The sequence below is a fragment of the Mustela nivalis genome, assembly GCF_964662115.1.
Source record: "Mustela nivalis genome assembly, chromosome: 9".
NCBI lineage: Eukaryota > Metazoa > Chordata > Mammalia > Carnivora > Mustelidae > Mustela > Mustela nivalis.
Genome location: NC_139028.1, coordinates 45,302,269 through 45,330,258, shown reverse-complemented (window position 1 = coordinate 45,330,258; position 27,990 = coordinate 45,302,269). Strand labels below are relative to the sequence as shown.

The window sequence follows — 27,990 nt, the reverse complement described above, 5'->3', positions numbered from 1 at the left end:
CCAATCCACACCCTCGGCACCAAGGTCCCTCCTCCCCCTTCTCCCCCAATCCCGGCCACGCCTCCTACAAACCAGGAAGTTTTTCCCTACGCTGCGCTGGGAAAGCCGGAAGCGCTCCCCCGGAAGCCCAGAGCGCCGGCGCCTCCAGGAGCCTACGAGGGAAGCCAGGGGACTGCGGTGCATTCTGGGAAAGTCGCTTGGCTCAGGGCTTTGTTTCCCGCCCCGCAGCCGTGTTTGGTTTTCCGAGGTCCGCGGAGGTACCGCAGTTCCCAGCTTGTGGGCGCTCGTCGGGGGCGCCTCTGCTTCTCATCTCCGGTTTCGGCTTGCGCGGGTGTCCTCCCGACACCTCCCCCCGACGCCGCCAGCATGTCTGGAGTGCGCGCTGTGCGCATCAGCATCGAGTCGGCCTGCGAGAAGCAGGTCCAGGAGGTGGGCCTGGATGGCACTGAGACGTACCTGCAGCCGCTGTCCATGTCGCAGAACCTGGCGCGCCTGGCCCAGCGGATCGACTTCAGCCAGGGTTCGGGCTCCGAGGAGGAGGAGGCGGCGGGGGCCGAGGGCGACGCGCAGGACTGGGCTGGCGCCGGGTCCAGCGCGGACCAGGACGATGAGGAAGGTTAGGCCCGTGTGTGCTGCTCTGGGCCGCGGGCGGGTCTGGGGCACCCCCCACCCCCGGTACCCGCCCACGTAATGCCACTCCGGCTCTCCCGCGCGGAGAGAGATGTGGTTGCGTCGGTGTCAGAACAGTCCCGTGCGGAATACTGATAATGCTCACTGGGGTCTTTTCGCAGCTGGGCAGTTGATGGCGCTGCCTGTCTCTTCATTCTCCTTATCCTCCCGCACCGTTTCTCGAGTGGGAGCATTTGAGACACTCACTGATGAAGTGCTCAAGTCTGTAATGTGGCACACTTGGTTAAGAGGCCCGCGGTTCATATCGCTGCTCTTGCCATTATTGTCCGAGTTACTTTGCTTCCCTGAGGAATGGGGATGATGCTGATAATACCTGCTGAAAAGAGAGAGGTCTGTGTTGACTGGACTATGAGGTCAGGTCTAAGAGGTAGGTGGGGGCGAAATCGTGTCGAGCCACCAGGCCCAGATAAGCATTTGGGTTTTATTAGGACAGCTGATAGCTTTTGGAAGGATTTTAAGGAAACAGGTGATTGTACGTTAAAAAGATTGCTTCGTAGCAAAAAGGTAGCAAAAAAAAGATCCGTTGTAGCAAATGGGTTACAGGGAAAACAAAACTGAAAAGAGGGAGCCTAATTAGGAGAGAATAGTAGAAAAAGTGTGAGTGGGTTTTGGATTCTCATTATTATCAGGGATTAAAAAATACAATTCTTGATTTAGGTATGTGCCACAGACCCTGTGTAAATAGGAATTTAAAGATGGGTTCTCGAGCTAGTGGTGTTAGAACAGTCGGGGGTCCATTTGGGAGTAAAATATAGATACTATCTCATATTTCACACTCCTGATTACTTTCACAAGGATTGAAATGCAAATGAAAATATTAAAAAATTGGAAGTTGTAGACATAGAACTTTGGCAGCAGAAGAGATCTTAAGCACAATAGGAAACACAAATTATAAAGCCAAAGAGAGATTAATTACATAAAATTTTAAAGTAATGATAAAAGGTGCCACCAACAAAGAAAATAGAGGAGAGACTGGGAAGACTATTGGCAACCTATTGGACACATACTGGTTGCTGTCCCTGATGTTCAAAGATTCCTTGCAAACTGGGAGAAAAAAAGATAACTCACTCGAAAAATAGCCTGAAGGTATAAACAGCTGGCTGAAAAAGACATGGGATCTTACTAGTAGGGAGAGGCAAATTAAAATATTAAAACACTATTTTCGCGCATACCATTAGCAGCAACTTAAAAGACTAAATATCTGTGTTGGGAATGTGAATTGGTGAAACCTTTTTGGAAGCCAGTTTTGCAGTTCAGTATGTGTCAAAAGTGTTAAATATGCATCTCCTTTGGACCCACAAAATCACAGGTAGGAATTTAGCTTTCAGAAAAAGTTGTACACAGATGTGTGTTCAACATGTTTACCACTACTAGCATTAGTGAAAGCAACCTACCTGTCCATGAAGTAGGAATGGTTAAACTTACCATTATAAACTTATCCATTATATATGGATATATAATATATATGCTCCAGAACGTCAAACAGAGTTAAAAGAATTAAATAGATCTATATGTGCTGGCATGGAAGTCTCTCTAGGACATAGTAATTGGAAAAAAAACAAGTAATAGAAAAATGGAAGTAAATATATGTGAATGCATTGAAAAGTATTTGCATGGGCACACCCCAATTGTCAGTACTGTTTACCTCTCAGGAGCGGAGAAAATTGTGGGTGGGGAATAAAGGAAAACTTCTACTTTTTTACTCTATTACTCTATTTGAACTCTGGGTAGTGAGCAAGTAGTGGTGAAATTTAGCAAAATGATTTCAGAGGTTGGAAGGCATGTTAACATTGTTTAGTATCTGAATATTGCCATTATAGGTTATTTGTATTTTTGTACTTTAAAATATTTTGGAAATGCTCTCCAATTATTCAAGTTTTAAGATCTGGTAGAAAAAGGTTATTTGTATAAATTTTAAAAATACTGCAATACGTGGAGATTAGATACCAAATTTGTTTTGCCATTATAGGAAATGCTAACTTAAATATTTACAGAGATTCAAGAAAGGGTGGACAAAGTGGGATAAAACAGGAAATAATTTTAAATAACTTATTGTTTCTTTTTTCATACTTGTAACATCTAAATAAGATTTGTCTTCTAGTTATTATAACTCATACCTGTGAATTTCTTTTTTCCTTTTTCTTTTTAGGGTTGGTAAAATTTCAGCCTTCTCTTTGGCCTTGGGACTCTGTGAGGAATAACTTGAGAAGTGCCCTAACAGAGATGTGTGTTCTCTACGATGTCCTCAGTATTGTTAGGGATAAAAAATTTATGACTCTTGATCCAGTCTCTCAGGACGCACTTCCTCCAAAACAGGTATGTGTGGGCTTCAACTGAATAATGGTACCATTTTATTAAGTCCCAGGACCACTTCTCAGGCTATGGGCCTATTGTCTCCTTTACCTTTCATGCAAAATTAAGTCTAGATGAAGATCTAAAGACTAACGGGTTTAAAACAAACTGGCATAGGGCGCCTGGGTGGCTCAGTGGGTTAAGCCGCTGCCTTCGGCTTGGGTCATGATCCCAGGGTCCTGGGATCGAGCCCCGCGTCGGGCTCTCTGCTCAGCAGGGAGCCTGCTTCCCTTCCTCTCTCTCTGCCTGCCTCTCTGCCTACTTGTGATCTCGCTCTGTCAAATAAATAAATAAAATCTTAAAAAAAAAAAAATAAATAAAAATAAACTGGCATAAAAATAGCATTTCCTTTATTTACTATTTTATTAATGGCCCTGTGACCTTCAGAAGAGTGAAGTTTCATTAATAATGTAATATTTTAAGGCTTACCAAATTCCCCCTCACTTTTAAGATTTTTAAAAAATTTTATTTATTTATTCGATGGGGGGGGGCAGGCTCCCTGCAGAGCAGAGAGCAAAGGCAGAGGCCTAAACCACTGAGCCACGCAGGTGCCCCCACTTTTAAGAATTATTTATTTATTTTAGAGAGAGATTGAGAGCAGGAGCTCAGGGAGGAGCAGAGGGAAGGGGACAAGCAGACTCCAAGCTGGGCAGAGCTGGTGTAAGTTCTGGTTTGTAGTCCGGTGTGGTGTTTGTGGTTTAACATAAGTTTATTTGAGTTGATCGGAGAAATAGGTTCAGGTGGTTATCTTTCAAAAAACGGTGTTACCTGATTGTCTTTAATTTCTCAGTTTTCTCTTGAGTAGGTATTTTATTATTAAGAGAATGTTGAAATCGTTTAAAAATGCAGAACTGCACTATTCTTTCTGATAGAATCCACAGACACTGCAGTTGATATCAAAAAAGAAGTCGCTCGCTGGAGCAGCCCAGATCCTGTTGAAGGGGGCAGAAAGACTGACCAAATCAGTTACGGAAAACCAAGAAAATAAACTGCAAAGAGACTTCAACTCTGAGCTTTTGAGATTACGGCAACACTGGAAACTCAGAAAAGTTGGGGATAAGATTCTGGGAGATCTGAGCTACAGAAGTGCAGGTATAGATCATTGTTAAACACTATGCATTTAAACTACAGTGTGTCAAAAAACTATACAGGATTGACTAGAATGTTGCATATTGTATAATATATTGTATAATAAATATATTACATTTTGAGGTTTTAATTTCTGTACACATAAACCTGATAAGCTGGAATTACTTTTATCATAGACATTTATTTATAGAATTGAATTTAAACTATTTATATATTTACCTTTGAGTACATTTAGCAAAAATTTTATTTTAATACTGATTTTTTCCCCAGATTTTTATTTAAATTCTAGTTAGTTAACATACAATGCAATATTGGTTTCAGGAATAGAATTTAGTGATGTATCACTACATCAACACCCAGTGCTCATGATAACAAGTGCCCTCCTTAATACCCATCACCATCTAACCCATTCTCCAACCACCTCCCTCACCAGCCCTCCAACATTAAGAGTCTCTTATGATAATGTTTCTCATTCCACCCCCCCCAATCCTTTATGTTCATTTGTTTTGTTTCTTAAATTCCACTTATTTGTGAAATAATGTTAAGGTATTGTTCTTTCTCTGACCAGCTTATTTAGCTTAGCACGATACACTCTAGTTCCATCCACATTGTTGCAAATGGTAAGATTTCATTCTTTTTGATGATTGGGAATATTCCAGTGTGTGTGTGTGCCTGTGTACCACATCTTTTTTTTTTTTTTTTTTTTTTTTAAGATTTTATTTATTTATTTGACAGAGAGAAATTACAAGTACACTGAGAGGCAGGCAGAGAGAGAGAGAAGGAAGCAGGCTCCCTGCTGAGCAGAGAGCCCGATGCGGGACTCGATCCCAGGACCCTGAGATCATGACCTGAGCCGAAGGCAGCGGCTTAACCCACTGAGCCACCCAGGCGCCCCTGTGTACCACATCTTTATCCATTCATCAGTTGATGGACATTTGGGCTCTGTCCATAGTTTGTTTGACTGTTTTTGACAACACTGCTATAAACATCAGGGTGCACATGCCCCATTCAAATCTGTATTTTTGTATCTTTTGGGTAAATAAGTAGTGCAATTGGTGGGTCATAGGGTAGCTCTATTTTTAACGTCTTGTAGAACCTCCATACTGTTTTCCAGAGTGGCTGCAGCTGCATTCCCACCAACAGTGTAAGGGGGTTCCCCTTTCTCCTCATCCTCGCCAATACCTACTTTTTCCTGTGTTGTTGATTTTAGCCATTCTGACAGGTGTGAGGTGGTGTATCATTGTGGTTTTGATTTGTATTTCCCTGATGACAAGTGATGTTGAGCATGTTTTCATGTATTGTTAGCCATCTTAGATATCTTCTTTGGAAAAATGTCTACTCATGTCCTCTGCCCGTTTCTTGACTGGATTACTTTGGTTTTTTCAGGGTGTTGAGTTTGATAAGTTCTTCATAAATTTTGGAAATTAACCCTTTATTGGGTATGTTGTTTGCATATATCTTCTTGTATTCCATCGGTTGCCTTTTAGTTTTGTTGATTGTTTCCTTCACTCTGCAGGAGCACTTATCTTTTTTTTTTTTTTTTTTTTTTAAAGATTTTATTTATTTATTTGACAGATAGAGATCACAAGCAGGCAGAGAGGCAGGCAGAGAGAGAGAGGAGGAAGCAGGCTCCCTGCTGAACAGAGAGCCCGATGCAGGGCTTGATCCCAGGACTCTGAGATCATGACCTGAGCCGAAGGCAGCAGTTTAACCCACTGAGCCACCCAGGCGCCCCAGGAGCTCTTATCTTAATGGAGTCCCATTAGTTCATTTTTGCTTTTGTTGAAGATTACATGGGTCCGTTTCTGGATTTTCTGTTCTGTTCTATTGATCTGTGGGCCTGTTTCTCTGCCAGTAACATACTGTCTTGATGACTACAGCTTTGTAATACAGCTAGAAGTCTGGAAATGTGATGCCTCCAGCTTTGCTCTTCTTTTTAAAGGTTGCTTTGGCTATTCAGGGTCTTTTATGGTTCCATACAAATTTAAGGATTGTTTGTTCTAGCTCTGTGAAAAATGCTGGTGGTGGTATTTCAATAGGGATTGTGTTAAATGTGAAGATTGCTTTCAGTATTAGACATTTTAACAATGTTTGTTTTTCCAATCCATGAGCATGGACTGTTTTTCCATTTCTTTGTGTCCTCTTCAATTTCTTTTATAGGTATTCTGTGGTTTTCAGAGTACAGATCATTTACCTCCTTGATTTGGTTTATTCCTAAGTATCTTACTGTTTTCACTAAAGTTGTAAATGGGATCATTCCTTGATTTCTTTTTCTGTTGCTGCTTATTGGTATATAGAAGTGCAACAGATTTCTCTTTCTTGATCTTATATCCCATGACTTTGCTGAATTCATGTATGAGTTCTAACAATTTTTTTGGTGGAGTCTTTCTGGGTTTTCTAAATAAGCCATCATGTCATCTGCAAATAGTGAAAGTTTGACGTCTTCCTTGCTGATTCAGATGCCTTTTATTTCTTCTGTTGTCTGATTGCTGAGGCTGCGACTTCCAATACTATGTTAAATAGTAGTGGTGAGAGTGGACGTCCCTGTCTTGTTCTTGAGGGTAGAGGAAAAGCTCTTAGTTTCTTTCCATTGTGGGTGATAGTAGCTGTGGGTCTTTTGATCCTGGCCTCTATCATGTTGAGGTATGTTCTCTTTCTCCCTACTTGCTCGAGGGTTTTTATCAAGAATGTTTGCTGTATTTTTCCAAAGCTTTTTGTGCATCTATTGAGAGGATCTCATCCTTTCTTATATTGATGTGGTGCATTGTCTTGATTGTTTGCGAATATTGAGCCACTCCTGCAGCCTAGAATAAATCCCGCTGGATCTGTACATTTAGCAGAAACTCTAAAGATTGTGTTTATATGTTAACACATACTAAATCATAAATGACGTTTTAGTCAAGAGGCTAAATATCTTCTCAATTAGGAGCTTACCTGTAACCCTTAAAAACTAAGCATAAAAGGAAAAAGATTCTTCCATTTTATCTTAATTCTTTTTTTCTCCCCTAAGTCATCTAAGCTGTTTTCACATCCTGGGCAAAAGAGAGAGGGCAGTGAAAACACTTTGCTGCCTTTTTCTCCCATTCAGCCAAGGCTGCAGGAATATATTTTGTTGGCAATGTACCAAAATTTGATGAGCTTGAATTCACATCTTGTATAATTCTTTGTTGTTGAGCTCTAATAGGTTTTTGGAGGTAATCATGGTAATGGTTTGTAAGCTGCTAAGGGATATTCAGAGAAGCTACACAGTAAATGTTTACAAGATTTACAGCTCAGTAACGTTAAAGCTTTGAATGTCAAGGGATGAAGCAAGGAGCCCTGGCTGTGATTATTGTGACTACAACGTGATAACAATAGTTGAGTCATATTTTAAAAGGACTCATTTGCCAAAGTAAGCCATTATTGACCCCCACCCCCCATCAGTAGTACTCAAGTTGAGGTGTTTTAAGTCAAGACACTGGAGCACCTGAGTGTTTCAGCATTCAAAGGAATTGAGGAATTCTGAATTCTGAAGGTAGAATCCTACTCTGAAGATGAGTTCAAGATGACAAAACCTTTTTTTTTCCTTTTTTCTTTTTCTTTTCTTTCTTTCTTTTTTTTTTTTTTAAGGTAAATACCTTTTTTTCCTGCTTCCTTTTCTTCCTTTTGCTTACTATCCTTCCCTCATGTCCCCCAAAACACATTTTAGGTGGAAGTTTAATTTATGATTCAGTAATGTTACATTCAGTGAAATATTTACTGTATTATTTACTAATGTATGTTAAATTAATGTGTTAACTGGTTCTTATTTTCCTGTTTTTAATACCCCATTAGGATCTCTCTTTCCCCATCACGGTACATTTGAAGTAATAAAGAATACAGATATTGATCTGGATAAAAAGATACCTGAAGATTACTGTCCTCTTGATGTTCAGATTCCTAGCGATTTAGAAGGGTCTGCCTATATCAAGGTATTTGTCAAGTATTTTAAGTAATTATTACTTACCCCAGAAGTTAATTTGCTAACACCTTTTCATGTTTTTATTGTCCCATAGGTTTCAATTCAGAAACAAGCTCCAGACATAGGTGATCTGGGCACAGTCAACCTCTTTAAACGACCTTTGCCCAAATCCAAACCAGGTGTGGTTATGTTCTGTCCTCTAACTTATAGTTGTGTCTGAGCTTATGTTTCCAAATAAACTGATGATAAATGCAGAGGGGAAAATAGGTACTTCAGAGAAAGAACAATTGCAAATTTATTATTTATAACCTGTTCATTAACCATTAGTGAATAGCTGTGCAGTTTTTTGTTTTTGTTTTTAAGATTGAACTTCTTCACCAATTTTCTCTGTGTAAAAGAAAGGAAAATTTTTGTGTTTTGGAAACAATATGCTCTGATTTAGTGTTTTCTGAACTTTTGATATATGTATTCAGATCACCATTTAATTCATGCATAATATAGTTAGATAACTGATATATACATATGTTTCCTGTCTTTCAGGTTCCCCACACTGGCAGACGAAATTAGAAGCAGCACAAAACGTTCTCTTGTGTAAAGAAATTTTTGCACAGCTCTCTCGGGAAGCTGTTCAAATTAAGTCACAGATCCCTCACATTGTGGTGAAAAACCAGATTATCTCTCAGCCCTTTCCAAGTAAGAGCAGCCAACCCATTCAAGTTTGTAAATAGGATTTTGTGGTTTGGGGAGCAGGACAGAGTGGGGTAACTATATATTTGGATGTGTTGGGGGAACAGAGCAAAGAGGCAGCCTCCTAGCTATAATGGTAGCTCATAAAGCATGCAGGACATACCTCATTCTGTCCTGTGTCCTTAGTAGCTTAACTCCTGGCTTTTAAACAGTGCATGTTAAACATTTGTACCAGTAACGCTGTTACTTGGCAGCAGTGGCTGTGAGGTCTATGCTAACACCATTTATGGAAGATTTTTCAGGGATCCTGTCTTGATGTCTAAGTAACAATGGTTATTCAGTATCTATAATATTCCTAAATTTGTGGAAATTGGGATTTTAATTATATTACTCAAGAGCAGTCAGACCTGCCTCAGAGATCAGTTTGTAGTTAGCTGTGTACTTGTTTTTTTTTTTTTTTTTTAAGATTTTATTTATTTATTTGATAGACAGAGATCACAGGTAGGCAGAGAGGCAGGCAGAGAGAGGAAGGGAAGCAGGCTCTCCGCTGAGCAGAGAGCCCCATGCGGGGCTCGATCCCAGGACTCTGGGATCATGACCTGAGCCGAAGGCAGAGGCCCTAACCCACTGAGCCACCCAGGCGCCCCATGTGTACTTGTTTTTTATATAAATTCTGAGATGTATCTTCTTGGATCTTGTCAAAGGAATGGGTTTTTAGAATTGAAAAATTCCATCTTGGTTTTCTTGGCAACAGGGAAGAGTATCAGTCTTCTCATCAGTAAGACCAGTTACAATCCCGTATTTTATTGTTTTTCCCAAAAGTGGTGTTGTGTTTTGTTTTTGCTCTTTTTAAAAGCAAGAAGAAACTAATTAGTTAACATACACCTTCTGTTCACTTGTCTAACCATAGCTTAAGGTCAACAGCCACATTGCATGTCAAAGAATTTGTATTGTTAAAATGCATCATAGTTTATTACACTCACGGATAGTCATTTTGGTCTGAAAATGTTAATCATGAAGCCTGATCTTCAGTTTTGAATGGATCTTTTGAGAACGGGCTGTGATTGTACTTTTTGAAGACAACCATGCATTCCTATGTCTTCGATTGATTTGCCTCTGTCCTGCTTCTTTTTATAAATAGGCTTGCAGTTACTGATTTCTTTGTGCCATTCCTCAAATGATAAGAAATCCCAAAAGTCCGCTACTGAGAAGCCAAGTCCGGAAGACCATCTTTATGTCTTAGAGCATAATTTGCATCTACTAATTAGAGAGGTAATGAGCGAAATGTTCCTTCTTGTATGGTGGGAGGCATGTCTGGTGCAGCACACATGCATAAGCTCTTCTCTGTGACCGTCACTGTCTCTGTGCAGGATCCTTGCTCTGTGCTGGGGGAACACACAGATAAGCAGGATTATCAGTCTGTTCCTGAGCATCGCTTGTGGTGGTGGAAATACACCACAGGTTACATCTAGGCGTGTAGGAAGAGCAGGCAGGGTATGGGAGGGAAGGGTAGTTCTGGTTGTGTGATGGGAACAGTGTCTTTCCAGAGCCTATGAACAGTATAGTTGGGTTGTTTCAGGATGTATTCTACTCCAGTTATCTAGAACTGTGTTTCCAGGGAGCTGGCTCACAGTTTAGGCTAATTTCAAAAGAACCCCCTGAGAAACTTCACAGAAGTGTGTATTCCAGTCTCCCCTGCCTTTAACGTATAAGCAGTAGTTGTTTTTTTAACAACTTTTAAAAAAAATTTGTAACTTTATGGTGACAGAGGTTGGTTAGACTTGTTATGAATCATTTACCATATATACAAAAATCATGTCGTGTGCCTTAAACTAATCTAAGTTGTCAATTATACTTCAACAAAAATATTAATAATAAATGGCTGTTCTTGTTACAGTTTCATAAACAGACCTTGAGTTCCATCGTGATGCCTCATCCAGCAAGTGCCCCTTTTGGTCACAAGAGAATGAGACTTTCAGGTCCTCAGGCTTTTGATAAAAATGAAATTAATTCACTACAGTCCAGTGAAGGGCTTCTAGAAAAAATCATTAAACAAGCAAAGCATATATTCCTGAGGAGCAGGTAAGGATGAACAAAGCAACTATTTTTCTTGGAAACTACAGTCATTTTTCCTTTATTAGTTAGTTACCTTATACACATTATTTTTGCCATGAGATGACCTTCTTTCCTAGGAAGAGGAGGGTGACTGCAGGGAAAGCATTTGCATCTGGGGATGGTCCTTTCAGGTTTGGAGAAGTCTGAGCTCCGGGGCTCCTGTCACTTTCAAGATGGTTTCTGACACTGGCTACAGTTTTGAAAGACACCTCGCTAGGAATGTGCCTTAGAACTCCTCACCTTCTTCAGTGACCCATCCACCAGAAACCTGTTCCTGAACTGATTTTAATCTTTTCTTGAAGCTTTCCCTATGTTTTGGCTGTCCCACTTCCTAAGACTTTAGAAGGCACTTTCCCATATGTTGACTTATCTAGGTCTTCTTCTCTGGCATAGGTGGTGTGAGCCCATTTTCACTGATGGGAAGGTTGAAACCTAGAGAAGTTTTGTAGCTCCCTCACAGTTAGACAGCTGAAGAGAGTGGCAGAATCAGGATCTGCGCCCAAGTCTGTGTAGCTCCAAACCTCACGCTCCTCTTACTTCTCTACACATCATTTACAAAAGAACTTAGCATGATCTGACCTCAATATATCTTTTTCAAGTGCTGGAGGTGCTCTTGTATTTTATTTTTGGTCCTTGGTGAAGAGGGCTATTTTTACTTTTCAAAATTGTGCCTGGCGAGAACTCCAGACCTTCAGGTATGGGCCCACTCTGCTCTAGGTGATAGTTTTTGATTTTCATTTTTTCCTACTAACACAAGTCCTGGTTTTAATGGTGCATTAGTTTGTATTCTTTGAATGGAAACTTAATGTCTACAGCTTTTAGTAAAATGAATTAGGAAGACGTGTTAAAGAAGTTAGGGTGGTGCTTCTGGAGTAAAAAAATGTGTCTAAGCCAGAGCTCAGTCACCTGCTAACTAACTTTAGTTTTCATGTCTGTGGCCCTCTACGTGTTTATCTGTCAGTTAAGGATACAGGAGTCTGGTCTTAGGATCAAATTAAACAATGTATGCAGAAGTTCCTTATAAAAATCAAGTATGGCAGATTACTATTGTTCCTTCCACTCGTGCATTTCTTTTTTTAATTTTTTTTTTTAAGATTTTCTTTATTTATTTGACAGAGAGAGATCACAAGTAGGCAGAGAGGCAGGCAGAGAGAGAAGGAAGCAGGCTCCCTGCTGAGCAGAGAGCCTGATGTGGGGCTCAATCCCAGGACCCTGGGATCATGACCTGAGCCAAAGGCAGAGGCTTAACCCACTGAGCCAACCAGGTGCCCCTCCACGTGTGCATTTCAATTATAGAAACCTTTACCCAAAAGTCAGGGGCATAGAAGTAGCTATTTTTAGAGCCATTATGCATTTCAGAGTATTAGTCACAGTCTTGGAAGCAGCAAAGCTTGCAAAATGCTTCCATTTTCCCCCAATTACCAAAGTGATGTTCCAATGTATCAGCCTCATCTGTATCAATACCATACACAGCAAGACCGACTGCTCATGTGTTTTGATGTGTGTGTGCCAGGGTGTGTGTGTCTTTAAAAAAAAAAAAAAAAAAAAATCTGGAATCAAAATTTTATGTCCTGCCTTCACTTAATATTGTAAAGTTTTTAAATTTTTCATTTAATGTTTTTCAGAGATATTTTAATAGCTATGTAATATCTCATCTTGTGAATAGTCCCTGATTTCTTTTACCAATTCTCATGTGCCAGATACTTTTTATTTCCAGTTTGTTAAAACATAATACAAGAATGAATGCTCTTGGATATAGCCCAGTCTGCCCTAGGAATTTCTGAAGCACTTTCAAACAATCCCAGGAAAGGAAGAGAAAGTTAAGGGATTGAAAGAAACCCGTACCAGAGCAGAAGCAGTAAAAGAGCAGATCCCAATGCCCCTTGACCTCAGTGGCTGTTTGCATGTCTTCTGGCTTTTTCCTTCTCTTCCCAATCAAGTGCTAGAATCAGAAAACTGGAACCCAAGGGCCTTTCATGATTTATGCTTTTTCTGGGCAGTGGCTGTTGATTAGCATGTATAAAAAGGATGATTACTGGCTGTAGTGTTATACCCCTGGGCTTTTGGCTCTGGAGTTAGGCTACCAGTTTTGTGCCCTAGTTCACAGCTGTGTAACTTAGGCACATCACTAAACATGGCTGGACTGAAAAATCGGGATAATAGTTGTATGTATTTGACAGGGTCATTGGTGCGTACATATAGACTTGAATCCTCTCTCTCAGGTGTACATACATTATTTATCTTTCTTGGAGTGTAAGATTTCCATTGTGCACAAAGTCTCTCTGGCTTCTCAGGAAAACAGTTGTCATTACGTGAGTGATGGGCCTTAGTTGTGGGTGTGTCCCGTGTTACCAGGGACCAAGGACTGTCATCTGTGAGTGGTGTATGTTCTTTTTAGAGCTGAGGTTTGTACCCTAAGAGTACCTTTCTTCCCTGTGTTCTGGTAAGCCTTCCTGAGAGAAAACAGATTGGAGTTCAGAGGAAGTCAGCCTGTGCAAGAGCACGTGTCATAGTGGGGCACTGAGCACCCGCGCCAGGCAGCCTGAAGAATGCTCTCATCCCCTCATCTGACTTTTTTTTTCTTTAAAGAAAAGTCTCTGCTTTTCAGGTGTGGTATTTTTGAAAAGTAGTCCTCTTTTTTTTCGCGTAGCCTTAACATTAATAAGTATTTATAATCTTACTGGTTTATATGGTGCCTTTTTAAAAATGTTGACTTATTCTCTTTAAAAGAACTGCTGCGACCATTGACAGCTTAGCAAGTCGCATTGAGGACCCTCAGATACAGGCTCACTGGTCAAATATTAATGACGTCTATGAGTCTAGTGTGAAGGTTTTAATCACGTCGCAAGGCTATGAACAGATATGCAAGTAAGTGTCAAGAATATGTCATTCATTTAAAATGTTAAGTTGCTTTTATGTGTTCATGTTTGTTGAGTGATTTTATTTGCTATGGTGACATAACATTCTGTTAAATTTCATCAAGTGTAGAGCGTCAGGATGAGAGGTAAGAATGTCTGAAATAGTGCCTGGTATGTAAATGTCATGTGTCTGAGTTGTAAAAAAAAAAAAAAAAAAATGAACCTCCTCGTTGAGGGGGAAGCTACCACACCTCAGGCTGATCTGCTTGAGTTGCTGGCTGGGGGCTGTGGTCTTGAGCCTGGGGTATTTGAAGTGAGTAGGACCATTTATAGTAGAGCCTATTCTCTCCATATTGTGCCTAGAACGGCCTGAATTTTGTGGCTTTCTCATGGCCCCAAAACTATGGCATGGTGCTAAACTTAATCTAATCCAGTTCATGATTTTGCCCTTAAAATGGGGCTGAGAGGGACGCCTGGGTGGCTCAGTTGGTTAAGCAGCTGCCTTCGGCTCAGGTCATGATCCCAGCGTCCTGGGATCAAGTCCCACATCGGGCTCCTTGCTCAGCAGGGAGCCTGCTTCTTCCTCTGCCTCTGCCTGCCTCTTTGTCTGCCTGTGCTCGCTCACTCTCTCTCCCTCTGTCTCTGACAAATAAATAAATAAAATCTTTTAAAAAAGGGGGGGGGGCTGAGAGCTGTGTCCATGAAGGGCATGAAATGACTTTTGACCCCATCATTCACAGAGAAGTGTTGTTCCTGATTTACATTCAGAAATCACAAGCTAGCATGCAGAGGACGGATTGGTGGTTGCCAGACGTGGCAGGGGTGTGGGGTGGATGGGGGGCAGAATGGGTAAAGGTGTTCAGAAGGTGCAAGCTTCCAGTTATAACCTGCAAGTTCTGGGATGCAGGGCATAGCGTGGCGACTATAGTTCATAATACCATGTTGTATATTTGAAAGTAGCTAAGAGAGTACATCTTAGAAGTTCTTATCACAAGAAGAAAAATGGGTAGCATGTGAGGAGGTGGGTGTTAACATACTATGATGATCATTTCACAATATGTACACTTACTAATTAATGCCATATGTCAGTTACATCTCAGTAAAACTGCGGGGGAGTAAATGAAGTTAATAAAATTAGCAAGTAGCCACAAAAGGCATTTTTGGCCTCCATTTGAGCCTCTCTGACATTTAACAACGGTAGGATACAGTGGGGGCGCCCTTCCCTAGGCCAGTCTGAGTGAGCCAGCGGCAAACATTCATCAAGGCCGGTGAATGCCTGTTTTTTTTTCAAACGTTAGTTGCTTCTTTCAGGCAGACCTAACCAGTCACAGTGGTCTCTCCAGTAAGCAAAACACACCAGAGCATGAGAGCAGGGAGGGTCAGAGGGAGAAGCAGACTCCCTGCTAAGCAGAGAGCCCTAAGCGGGACTCGATCCCTGGAGCCCAGGATCGTGACCTGAGCCAAAGGCAGTTGCTTAACCAACTGAGCCACTCAGACACCTCAAATATAATACCCTTAAATTGTACTTTTTTAATACTGAGACTTTAATTTACTGTTTTTTAAAAATGAAAAATAGTGAACATGATTTAGAAGATTGAAAACAGAAGATAAGGGGCGCCTGGGTGGCTCAGTGGGTTAAAGCCTCTGCCTTTGGCTCAGGTCGTGATCCCGGGGTCTGGGATCGAGCCCCGCATCGGGCTCTCTGCTCAGCAGGGAGCCTGCTTCCCTTCCTCTCTCTCTGCCTGCCTCTCTGCCTACTTGTGATCTCTGTCAAATAAATAAATAAAATCTTTAAAAAAAAAAAAGAAAAGAAAAGAAAACAGAAGATAAAAGAATACACAATGGAAATCAGTCTTGTAGCTTCCAGGAAAAGATGGTGGGGTGAAGGTAGATTTTGGTTTTCTTCCCCTATACCTAAAGAAACAGAATAATTGGGATGACTTGGGGTGTGGTGGGAGAGTAGTGGTTGAGTAAGATAAAAGAAGTTTGGCTTGCATTTTAACTGTTAGGGCTGGGTAAAGGGGCCATTGACTTTCATATTTCTTTTGGATATGTTACTCTATATACAGAATCTATAGTACTATATACTTATGTTTGTGTTTAAAAAGGTCCATAATAAAATGTTAAGAGAAAGAGCACAAAGGAGTGGAAAAGGAAAAAAAATTATCAATGTTGAGTTACTTACATTAGATCTAAGACCAGACAAATGTGAGACTGGTTCACAGGACCCAGTGGTTATAAACTTCTGTGAGGAAGAGTTAGTGATAAACATAGCCTTGATAGCATCAGGAAGGAAAGGAGGTCATAGAACACCCTTTCCTCATCTTTTGTAGCTGGGGTCAACTTATGCTACTTAAAAGTTCAAAGTAGTTCTCTCAGAACTTTCCAGGAGCAGGCATTTCCTTTCCTCTCCTTTCCTATTCTTTTCTCTTCTCTTCTTCTTTTTCTCTCTCTTTCTTTAATTTGAACGAGAAAGCATGAGCCAGCAGAGGAGGGGGCAAAGGAAGAGGGAGAAGCAGACTCCCCATCGAGCTCAGAGCCTGATGCAGGGCTCGATCCAAGGACCCAGAGATCAGGACCTGAATTGAAGTCAGGTGCTTAATGGACTAAACCACTCAGGCTCCCCCAAAGGCAAGCATTTAAAACAGTTTCTACACATCCTTCCAGAAAGTCTATGCATTTACAAGCATATATATATATATATATATATATATATCCTGCTTTTTTTCTACAATATTTTGTGCCTTAAAATATTGAGATATAATTCACATAACCTAAAATTCACTATTTTTAAGTATACAGTTCAGGAATGCCTAGCTGGCATAGTCAGTAGAGCATTTGACTCTTAGTCTAGGGTTGTGAGTTCAAGCCCCAGTTTAGGTGTGGAGCCTATTTAAAAAGATTGAAAAAAAAAAAAAAGGTGCCTGGGTGACTTGGTGGGTTGAGGCCTCTGCCTTTGGCTAAGGTCATGGTCTCAGGGTCCTGGGATCATAGGGTTCTCTGCTCGGCGGGGAGCCTGCTTCCTCCTTTCCCGGTCTCTGCCTGCCTCTCTGCCTACTTGTGATCTCTATCTGTCAAACAAATAAATAAATAAATATTAAAAAAAAAAAAACAAAACCAAGTGTACAGTTCAGTGGATTTTAGTATATTCCCTATGTTGTAGAACTGTTATCACTGTCTAATTCCAGAACATTTCCATTACCCCCAAAAGAAACCCTATACCAGCAGTCATTCCCAGTTTGTGTGTGTGTGGTTTTTTTTTTTCCAACTCAGCGGCACTATATTGGTGAATAAACATCCTTATCACTACCTCAGATTTATTTCTTTTTTACAGCTTTATTGCGTTGTGTGTACCACAACTTTTAATCAGCCTTTTGCTGCTGAACATTTTAGTTGGATGCCAGCAAAATAATTTGTACACGTGTAAGTCTAGGTGTAGGATCAAGTCCTACAGGTGTAATTGCTGGCCAGAAGATACGGACCTTTAAAATGTTCATGAATGTCACTAAATTGCTTTTTCAGAGTAGCTGCTGTAACTATGCCCCTATCAATAGTCATCTCAGAATTTTTAAAATTTGGTTAGATGTACAAGCTTTTTTTTTTAAGACCTCTGAATTCTGTCGTTTTCTTGAAAGAAACGTGTAAACTTTTACTTTGTTAAAATTATACTTCTGTGGAGATAATTGCTTAAATGTCTTATTCTTAAATGTTCACTGTAAAATAAAGTCTATAGGGGCGCCTGGGTGGCTGAGTGGGTTAAGCCGCTGCCTTCGGCTCAGGTCATGATCTCAGAGTCCTGGGATCGAGTCCCGCATCGGGCTCTCTGCTCAGCGGAGAGCCTGCTTCCCTCTCTCTCTCTCTGCCTGCTTCTCTATCTACTTGTGATTTCTCTCTGTCAAATAAATAAATAAAATCTTAAAAAAAAAAAATAAAATAAAGTCTATAAATCAGGTACTCTCAAATAGGGAAAGACAGAATGCTATTTTTTCTGCACTATTCATCTAGTTGGTTAGATTTGAAGAATTTTACGTTTCTTGTACGTGTCATATGCTATGCTAAAAACTTGTGAATTGGTTTGGAAGAATGTCATTGCATGTTATTTTGTGAGTTTCTTTGACGTAAGCCAAGTTAATAGAGGCATAGTCTGACTTGTTTGAGGATTGTTTCAAGAGAGGGCATAGAGTTAACAAATCTTTTCCCTTTCTGTATGAGAATTTGCTCTTTGGTTAATTCTCTAGCTTTTGTCCCGGAGTAACTTGATTAGAAAGGATGCCATCTGCGTTACTAGGCAACATTGGCTTTTGGATAAAATGATCCCAGACTGGTAAAATGGGTCCGGACTGGTAGGGATTAGAAATGCCTGATAGGGATGGCTGTGGATTTCCCCAGATGGGGTGACTTCTAAAATTGGGCAGTATCATTCGTGGGGCCCTTGGAAAGCATACCTATGGAGTGGTTATGAGAACATGTGGCTCCCTCTGGGAATGAGGTTTCTAAGTGACAGCAGGTCCCACATGAGCCCAGTGTGGATCTCTGCTCACTGCAGCGAAGGCGGAAGGCCTGCCCAAGGAGAGGAGCAGTGGTCAGTGGTTGGTGGCAAGCTCTGCTTCCTTGCCTGCAGCCTTCTGAGCGGGCTGGTGCTCAGTGTGGCCTCGGGAAGGCCAGCAGGAGTCTGATGGTTACATCGAACCCCAGAAAGTCCTATGGACCTTGCCCCTATGGGTGTAAGCACAGGTTATCCAAATTGGTATTTTCTGTTTCTTTGATGTTAAGGTTTAATATTTGTGGGACTGTATAAGGTAATTTTTGAACATTTCTGATTTTTAGTATGTGTGTTTATCAAGGTCCATCCAGCTGCAGTTGAATATCGGAGTTGAGCAGATCCGAGTTGTGCACAGAGATGGGAGGGTGATTACACTGTCTCATCAGGAGCAGGAGCTCCAGGATTTCCTTCTGTCCCAGGTAAGGGTTCATGGCTGTCCTGAACCTCTCGTAGCGCTTAAAGAACAAAGTGAGTAAGGAGTAGTTCAAGTATATTAAGTTATAAAAAGAAAGCCATTTTTTCTGCCATTTATTTAATATTTTACAATTTATGGGTTAACTGAAAATGTTGATAAACTGCCCTAGATTTATTTCCAGTTAGTTTGTATTGAGGATGAAGGACCAGCTCTGAGATTACAAACTTTTTTATTTCTGACGTCTGCCAAGATTTACAGCCCCTTTGGGAAGAAGTGAAGAAGTATTAACCTCAGAAAACCAGAGAAGGGCAGATCACATAGAAAACTGTAGTGACCATTCGCCATAACAGTGGAATATTCTGCTTAAGTGCTAAGAAAAGATTCTTCAGTATTAAGGAGCAGCATGGAAAGTGCTGGGTTCTAGTTCCAACTTCACCACATGTTTGCTTTGTGACACTGGATAAATTTCTGGACCTTTCTTTCCTGTTCTATAAAATTAAGAACGGTATTTTTCCTATGTTCTTCATGGAGTTATGATGATCCAGTGAAAAACCAAGTTGTGGGAGAAAGCATGGGTTTAGAAATGCTGATATACCATTCATAAAATTCACATATTTCATATAAAATTAAAAAAAAAATACTGATGCTCTCCATCCTAGAAGCAATAATCTATTATCCTGACTCTGGTGCCAAGTAAATGAAATGCATCTGTGAGGTACAGGACCTCTTGGTTGCTTGCTTACACCTTAAATGACTTTGGTCACCTGAAGCATGTATACACAGAAATATATTGGAAGGCTGGTGGGTAGCTCCCAGAATTGATGGGGAGGCTTGAAGATCCTGATTTGCTACTTCCTTCCTCAATAGGGGCCGAATGCACTCCAGATGGCCCCAGTGCATCAGACAGGATTTTAACAGGAAGTAGGTGGCATGCTCATATTACTAAGGATTTACAAAAGTGTGGGTGTCGGAGAACGCCTGGGAGAGCGTGGTGACCTAGTGCTAGTAATAACCAGGTAAGCAGGCCTGGGGGGCTTAGTGGTCACCAGTCCTAGGCCAAAGAGATAAGAGGGGCGCTTATGGGTGCCCTGAAGCAGAGTCCTGTGCACCAGGCCACTTGAGAAAAGCGGACACCTTCTGTCACAGGATACAACCTCACAGGGGAGTGTACTGGGGTTATAAGTGCCCTGACCTTACTCTCTTCCCCGCCATCCTTCTGGCTTCCATTACCTGAGCGGTTCCCGTTGTCTGAACCCAACCCAAAGCCAGAGGATGGAACCATATGGGTGATCCTCCCTGGGCAGAGGAGGGTGGTGAGTGGATTTGAAGAGGTAACTGGAAGAGTCACCCCTTGCTACTTCCGATGTTGATCCACATTCGTGGCCGAGGTGGGAGTCTCCACTTGGCTAAGCTTCGGTCCTATTCCTGTGGTCAAGCTGGCCAGTGGACAGGGAAGGTGAGTCTCAGGCCATTTTAGCCTCTGCAGTGGAAGGTGGGATCCTCCCCGCAACAGTCACAGAGGAGGATTCCCGTGCTAGGCAGTGAGCACCCCAAGAAAAGTTTACAATCATGATGTCAGGTTACTGCAAAGGAAATCTCCATGGTGAAGATGCATAAAGTGTCCTTTTCTTCATTTGCAGATGTCACAGCATCAGGTGCATGCAGTTCAGCAGCTCGCCAAGGTCATGGGCTGGCAGGTGCTCAGCTTCAGCAATCATGTGGGGCTTGGACCCATAGAGAGCATTGGCAATGCCTCTGCCATCACCGTGGCCTCCCCAAGTGGAGACTATGCTATTTCAGGTACGGGCCGCTGCCTTGAATGGGACGAGATCTTCCAGAGTTTGGCCTTAATGTTCCCCTGTATTCATTAGACATACTTCAGAGTAATTTCTCTCTGCAGTGAGTTCATATAGGAGTTATGCTAAACGTTTATCTGATCATGGTGCTTGTTCAGAGCAACAGATTATTGATTCTCTTTCTGGTGGTCATAAAAAATGTTTTGTTTGGGGACACATTTTCCTAAGAGCTCTGAAAACTGCCTTCAGCATTGTTACCCTGAAGTATCAAACCAAACCTTTGATGGATAAATGCTTTGGGGAAATGTACTGCTGCAAATAGGCCAAGTTACATGTGGTCCCCAAAGAGGTGAACGGATGGACCAGAGAGGAGAGGGGATTTTTAAGCCCCGACTCTGTCCAGGGCACTTTAATGAACATGCGTTATCTAGTTGAAAATGATCTTTGGAGTACTTGCTCTTTACTATGGTCTTTTCTAATACCTGCTCTAAATATTTGAAAGAGTAATTAGAAAACTTAGCCCACAGAATCACAGCTTGTGAATCTGCAGGCTTGGTCATTACCAGGTCTTTATTGATAAGAGTTTCAGAATGCCCATTTCTTCTTTGCTGAGTGATGAAGCCTCATTAAAACCTGAAGTTCTTAATTCAAAAAAATCTTGTCTGCATCTCTCCCAGTCCTGATTCCAAATGTTTGAGTTTCATATCAGGTGTGTATTACATGTTTTAGAAAAAATATAGATTGATCTTGTGAAAATACATAGGACATTTGACTTTCCTAAGCCAGAATTCATCTTGCTCCATTTTTATGGTGCAAACAGTAATTCATGAATACTTATATTGGCCTAGTATATATAAATAAGCAAGCTTTTGGGGTTTTGGGGGAGGGTGGTTAGCATATTAAAACTGACCGCCTCTTTTTAACAATAGCTTTCAAGTTGGTAGACAAGGTTTTTGTATTCGTGGTAGAATGAAGTTGTGGGACCCTTGTTTTCTAGTTTGGAAATTACATTGATATTTTGGTTTTGCTCCACAGTTCGTAACGGCCCTGAAAGTGGAAGCAAGATCATGGTTCAGTTTCCCCGTAACCAGTGTAAAGATCTTCCAAAAAGTGACGTTTTACAAGATAGCAAATGGAATCATCTTCGTGGACCGTTCAGAGAAGTTCAGTGGAATAAAATGGAAGGTCGAAACTTTGTTTATAAAATGGAGCTGCTTATGTCTGCACTTAGCCCTTGCCTACTATGATTTTTGTTTCCAGAACCGTTTCTAGTTTATTTTTTTCCAGAGAAGTTTCCAGAAACGGACTTGAGAGAGATGAACTCTAAGCACAAGGAAGAGAAACTTTCCAAAAGAGCATTGTTTAAAAAAAAAACAACAAATGTTTACCTAGCATTTTGAAACATTTCACTTTATAAGTGACAGTGCTTTGAAATGCAGACACTTATGTACAGTGATAGGATATAAGTAGGGGAGATGCAGAACAACTTTTTTTATGCAGTTAACTTGAAAGGTTACTAATTTATGGGTTTGAATTCAACTTTTCAAGTATCCCTTTGATGTTGTCATCAAATAAAGCATATGGTTAAAAATTCCAGATCTTCTCTGAACTCTTATAAATATACTGTGTCTTTTGCCAACGCATCTCATTCCACTATTTGTTGAAAAGATTGCGTAAGGATATCTAAACACTCTTGTGAATCAGGAATGCTGACTCATCCAGGAGCATGAATGCATAATTCATAATCCTGGAGCATTCCTCCAGGAGCACACTCACCCCAGAAGCAAGTGGAACAGCACACAGTGCCTGCAGGGGGAGCCAGCGCTTGTCTCAACAAACCAAGTACCTCTTCCTTCAGCTGTCTTAGGTATGGCCAGGTCTGACACCAAGACTGGTACTTTGAGAGCTTCCTGGAAGGTGCAAGCTGAAGGCACAGAGGGTGTAATGGACCTCTAGGGCTTCCTTGGGTCCTCTCTTTTGGTCTCTTTCCCCCACGTGAGTGACCTCCGTCCATTCGGACCGGATGTGCTCACACCTCTCCGCACCTGCCCCTGCCCTTCTCCAGCCTCCCCCCAGGAACCCTGGCCTCCTCTTCCATTGAGAGTCTCCTCCTGTCTTATTCCTTTAACGTTCTTTCCTGGGGGGAAAATACTAATGGATTGGTGGATTGGAACCACCATAAGTAATACATAAGCAGTGTTTTCCTTGTGAGAAATGCTTTCAGTTTTTTAGAAGATAACCCTTTTAATCATGTATAAGGTGACTCTGAAGTAACTTTAAAAAGTTTAAAAGAAAAATGGAGTTTGTAAGCCCCAAATACCGTAACATCTTCGTATTTGCTTTTCTGTCCCCTTTTAATCCTTCTTTACACAGAAATTTTTTAAAAAATCAGTCTGAATCTGAATTAATAAGCCTTTTCAATGGTAGCCCACAAAAGTTGCCTTAGCTAATTATCCTGAGCTCATCTGGACAACTCTTCTCCCACGAGGAGTCTTACATGATTTTAAGGGCTCACACTCTGATACAGCAAATCTCCATGGACTTCTGCCAGAGGATTAACATTTTAAAAAATTTCCATCCACTGCAGATTGGTATTTTGGTAAATAAAAATGAATTAGAAAAATTAAACTTTAAAGGGATACCAAACAAAAACCCTCCCATTTTATGATAATAGACATAAAATTGGCTATCAAGCAAACATTTCTGGATGCTGCTTCTCTCGTCATGAGCTAGTTCAACAGGACCACGCTGAGCGGAGCAGAGAGCGCATGCACAGGGACGACCTCCTGTTCTCTTAAACTTCATCTGAGGAGAGTAGAACAGTTGAAGACTGACACCATCTTCATATGCATTCCTGTCCCCATTATTTTAAATCACTGGGTAGTGAAGAGCCATGACCCACTACAGAAACTGAGGTAATGGTGGGGGGGGGGCAGGAAATGGCAGCTCTTGGGCCTTGTGTCAATTCACATTTTCCAGCTTATTGTTGCAGCCTGAATAACCTGGTGTTGGAAAGAGGCGCTGTGAAACTTGGGAGACCAGTTGGAGAAAACCAGTTAGTCCCTCACTCTGTGTTCGCAGGCCGGCAGGAGCATCGTTCAGATGTCGGTTCTCCCTCTGCTCAGCTGCATCCGTTTGGCAAGGCTGCCCCCTCGAAGCCAGTTCCCTCGGGTGTACAGCGAGGACAAGGATGCCCCCTGCTCACCTCAGTGATGGTTCAGAGGCCTCCCTCAGTACAGTTGGTAAGGGGCATGAAATTCCAAAGTGCTGTGCAGATACCAAACATCAAACGACTCTAAAAGTCAAGCGTTTTCGAATTTGGGAAGCAGTGAAGATGCCACCTGTATTTTCATTTACCAGTAGGAGAAAGCATTTCAGAATGTCCTGCATTGTTCACATTCACAGATGGTAAAGACTGAGTGCATCTGTGGCCATGAAAATTGTCTTTTTCTCCAGCTCATTTTGATAGCCATGCTGTGTGGTCCGTCTCCATACCTTCATTCTCCCTTCACTTCCTGCTCCACGTCTTCACGGCCTTATGTACTTGGGGCCAAAGGCTCTTGGAATTGCACTTTAGGATGGGAACGGACATCATAGGTCATTCATCCCCGACAAACCCTCCGTCTGAAATAGCAAGCACCGGGACGTGCGTGCGACTGACACTCCATCAGTGACCATAGCTTGGTCTTTGTTCTAGAGCTTGCTGCTTCCTGTCTACCGGTCTACTTCCAGAAATTCATCCTGGAGGCATACTTCACAGAGCACAGATTCACAAAGACTGCTGTGTAAGGGTTATCAAGGAGGTCTGTAAAAGTGAAAGATGAGACCAATCTAAATGTCCAAATGAGAAGGACTACATCTTAGTAATAAGGGAGCCTCAAATACCGGTGCCCATTTTTAGATCTCTAAAAGTTGAGCTCAAAGGGCCAAGGAGTTTTTCTGCTCCAAATATGCTGGCTCTCTTTGATTAGGAACCAGGAAAACTTTTGCATATTATGTATTTGTTTCCCTGTTTACTGATCATAAAACATTTGTTGCAGAACAGACTATATTTGGCTTGAAATGAGGGATGAAGGAGATTTTTGAGACAGAAAAGTAGCAGACATAGAACAAGGTAGAGAGCCCAGAAATAAGTCCACACTTAGAGTCAATTAATCTATGACAAAGGCAGCAAGAATATATGGGGAAAAGACGGTCTTCAATGAACAGAGTAGGAAAAACCAGATCACTTTCTTACATGATACACAAAATTAACTCATATGGATTAAAGATGTAAATGTGAGACCTGAAACCATAAAACTCCAAGAAGAACACATACGCCATAATCTCTTGGGACATCAGCCTTAGCAACATATTTATGGATATGTCTCCTCAGGCAATAGAAGCAAAAGCAAAAATAAACTATCGAGGCTTCATCAAAATAAAAAGCTTTACAGAAAAGGAAACCATGGACAAAACAAAAAGGCTGCCTACTGACGATATTTGCAAATGACAGACTCAATAAGGGTTAATATCCAAAATATATAGAGAATTGATAGAATTCCACACCAGAAACCCCCCAAAACAACCAAAAAACTGACCAGAAAATGGACAGAGTATCTAGATAGTTATTTTTCCAAACAAGAAAAAGACAATAAACCCGTGAAAAGACTCAACATCACTGATTATTAGGGAAATCAAATAAAACCAGAGTGAGATAGCACCTCACACCCATCAGAATGGCTAAAATCCCAAAGGCAAGAGCAAGTGTTGGTGAGGGTGTGGAGGAAAGGGGGCCCTCGTGCATGGCTGGTGGGAATGCAAATGGGTGCAGCCTCTGTGGAAAACAGTATGGAGGTTCCTCAGAAAACTGAAATTAGAGCTACCATGTGATCCAGTCATTCCACTGCTAGATATTTACCCAAAGAAAGCGAAGAGATGGGCACCTGTGTTTGTTAAAGCACCATTTACAACAGCCAAGGCATGGAAGCAGCAGTGTGCATCCACAGATGAATGGATAAAGATGACGGTGTATATACACAATGGACTTAGCCGTAAAAAAGGGTGAGATCTTGGCATTTGTGAGAACATAGACCCAGAAGGTATAATGTGGAGTGAAATAAGTTAGAGAAAGAGAAATACCATAGGATTGGAATCTAAACACAAAGGAACAAACTCTTAGAGGACAAATGAGTGGTTCCCAGAGGGGAGGTAGGCGGGGGATGCGGGCCGTAGATAAAGGGGATTAAGAGGTACAAACTTCAAGTTATAAAATAAGTCACAGATTAAAAGTACAGCACAGGGAATAGTCAATATTGTGATGACATTATTATGGTGACAGATGGTGACTGCACTTACCGGGGTGAGCACCGAGTAATATATGGAACTGCTAAATCATTGTTGTACACCTGAAACTCCTAGAACATTGCACGTTGATTGTACATCAAAACAGAAACCAATGCTTCCCGAGGTTAAAAATGTACACTTTGCTTAGAATCTTGACTGCATTTATTTATTAAAGTTTTTATTTATTTGACAGATCACAAGTAGGCAGAGAGGCAGGCAAAGAGAGAGGAGGGAGCAGGCTCCCTGCTGAGCAGAGAGCCTAATTAGGGGCTCTATCCCAGGTCCCTGGGATCATGATCTGAGCTGAAGGCAGAGGCTTAACCCACTGAGCCACATAGGCACCCCCTTGGCTGCATTTATTTGTGTGATTAAAAAAAAAGGGGGGGGTGCCTGGGTGGCTCAGTGGGTTAAGCCTCTGCCTTCAGCTCAGGTCATGATCCCAGGGACCTGGGATCGAGCGTCCCACATCAGGCCCTCTGTTCAGCAGGGAGCCTGCTCCTTCCTCTCTTTGTCTGCCTCTCTGCCTACTTGTGATCTCTCTCACTCTGTCAAATAAATAAATAAATAAATAAATAAATTTGAATTAAAAAAAAAAAAAAGCCATGTCTAGCTCAAGGCATTAAGAGAGTTTTCACTGGAAGAAAGCAGAGACTATTTCTGTAAAAGGATAAGACAAATGATCTCTGTCTGTCAAATAAATAAAAAATCTTTAAAAATCTTCTAAAAAAAAAAAAAAAAAGATTAACCCTAAGGGGCAGGAAAAAAAAAAGTAACATATAATCTGAAAAACTTCCTGTAATTTAGTGAGTATACCAAGTTGCTAAGGCCTGTGGCATGATTTCACCTAAATGCATTCACAGCATTTGACTCAGTTTACAAGTACTCCCAATCCAAGCCCATTGGGACCCCCCCAAAAAAGGCAGCAATAGAGAGTTAGGATCTGTGTTTGGTATTTGAAAAAGCCCAAAGGAAATCTTACACTTACCCCACAAAACTTCATCAGGTTGCTTTGCCAAAACACCATGAATTCAAAGTGATACCCCTGATTATTTCATTTTGACCAGGAATTGTATTTAAAAAAATTTTTTTGAGGATTATTTTTCTTTTTTTTTTTTTAAAGATTTTATTTATTTGACAGACAGAGATCACAAGTAGGCAGAGGAGGCAGAGATAGAGGAGGAAGCAGGCTCCCTGCCGAGCAGAGAGCCCGATGCGGGACTCGATCCCAGGACCCTGAGATCATGACCTGAGCCGAAGGCAGCGGCTTAACCCACTGAGCCACCCAGGTTCCCTGAGGATTATTTTTCTTAATAATCTCTATATCCAACATGAGGCTTGAACTCATGGCCCCAAGATCAAGAGTCACATGCTCCTCTGACTGAGCCAGCCAGGCACCCCTGACCAGGAATTCTAAATGACACTTTTATATTATTAATAAAAGCAGAAAATTAAATTATTATTTAATACATTCATTTTGGTTAGTAAAAATATTCTTGTAGACCATGAGGGACCTGAAGGATAAAGACTTAGTATTTTAAGGGCCAGACTCACCTGCATAATCACAGGTCTGTTGCATCCAAGGAATTCAACCTCCCTCTGTGTCCACATTATAAGGTCCAATCTACAGCAAAAACTTCAGATTTATTTTACATGAACAATGCTCTTTCTTCCTCCCCCAAACGGTCTCTGATAAGCTTCACCATAAAACCCACCAATATGAGAAAACAATGACTCTGAAGTCCTGAAAGAGGGAAGGATTCCTAGGAACAGGGCTGAAAGTGTAAGGGCCTATTTAGCCAGAGCGATGCCATCCGGTTAAATAATGACTTTGTTGTTTATACAGTAAAACTTAAACTGTCCCTACCCCCCACTTCCCCCAGGGGACTTACTTAAATCCTGGAAACTAGTCCCAGGTAACAAAGCCCAAATACAAGGGTGGGTCAGGCCAGGTGGAGGTATTCAACCAGTGGGGGCACATACTGTCTCCTAGCCACCAAGGAGTATGGGCCCCACCCTTTGGGCACCTTTTGGATGCCAATTCTGACCAAGGTGATAGGCTAGTTCAAATATCTACTATAGGGTATATTGTAATTCAGTTGGTCACTTATGTGTGACCTAGCAGGACCGTGCAGTTTTCTCTGTTATAATCTCATTGGCTACCTGTGCGTGACCAGGCCCAA

General features: G+C 41.4%; 1 protein-coding gene and 1 long non-coding RNA gene across 2 annotated transcripts; one reads left to right on the top strand and one right to left on the bottom strand.

Annotated features, from left to right (window-relative positions):
* Positions 1–59: 59 nt before the first annotated feature.
* Positions 60–22,081, top strand: MED17 (mediator complex subunit 17). Its single transcript, XM_082684115.1, has 12 exons — positions 60–616; positions 2,840–3,006; positions 3,915–4,134; positions 7,945–8,081; positions 8,166–8,250; positions 8,612–8,764; positions 9,900–10,030; positions 10,656–10,840; positions 13,604–13,741; positions 18,576–18,693; positions 20,330–20,489; positions 21,521–22,081. Exons 1-12 carry the CDS (start codon positions 367–369, stop codon positions 21,730–21,732), a joined length of 1,956 nt encoding a protein of 651 aa, XP_082540241.1. The 5' UTR covers positions 60–366; the 3' UTR covers positions 21,733–22,081.
* LOC309841205 lies at positions 21,778–27,448 on the bottom strand. Its single transcript, XR_014299052.1, has 2 exons — positions 27,362–27,448; positions 21,778–24,290 (listed from the first exon to the last, which is right to left on the bottom strand). It is a non-coding gene; the product is annotated as an uncharacterized lncRNA (long non-coding RNA).
* Positions 27,449–27,990: the final 542 nt, after the last annotated feature.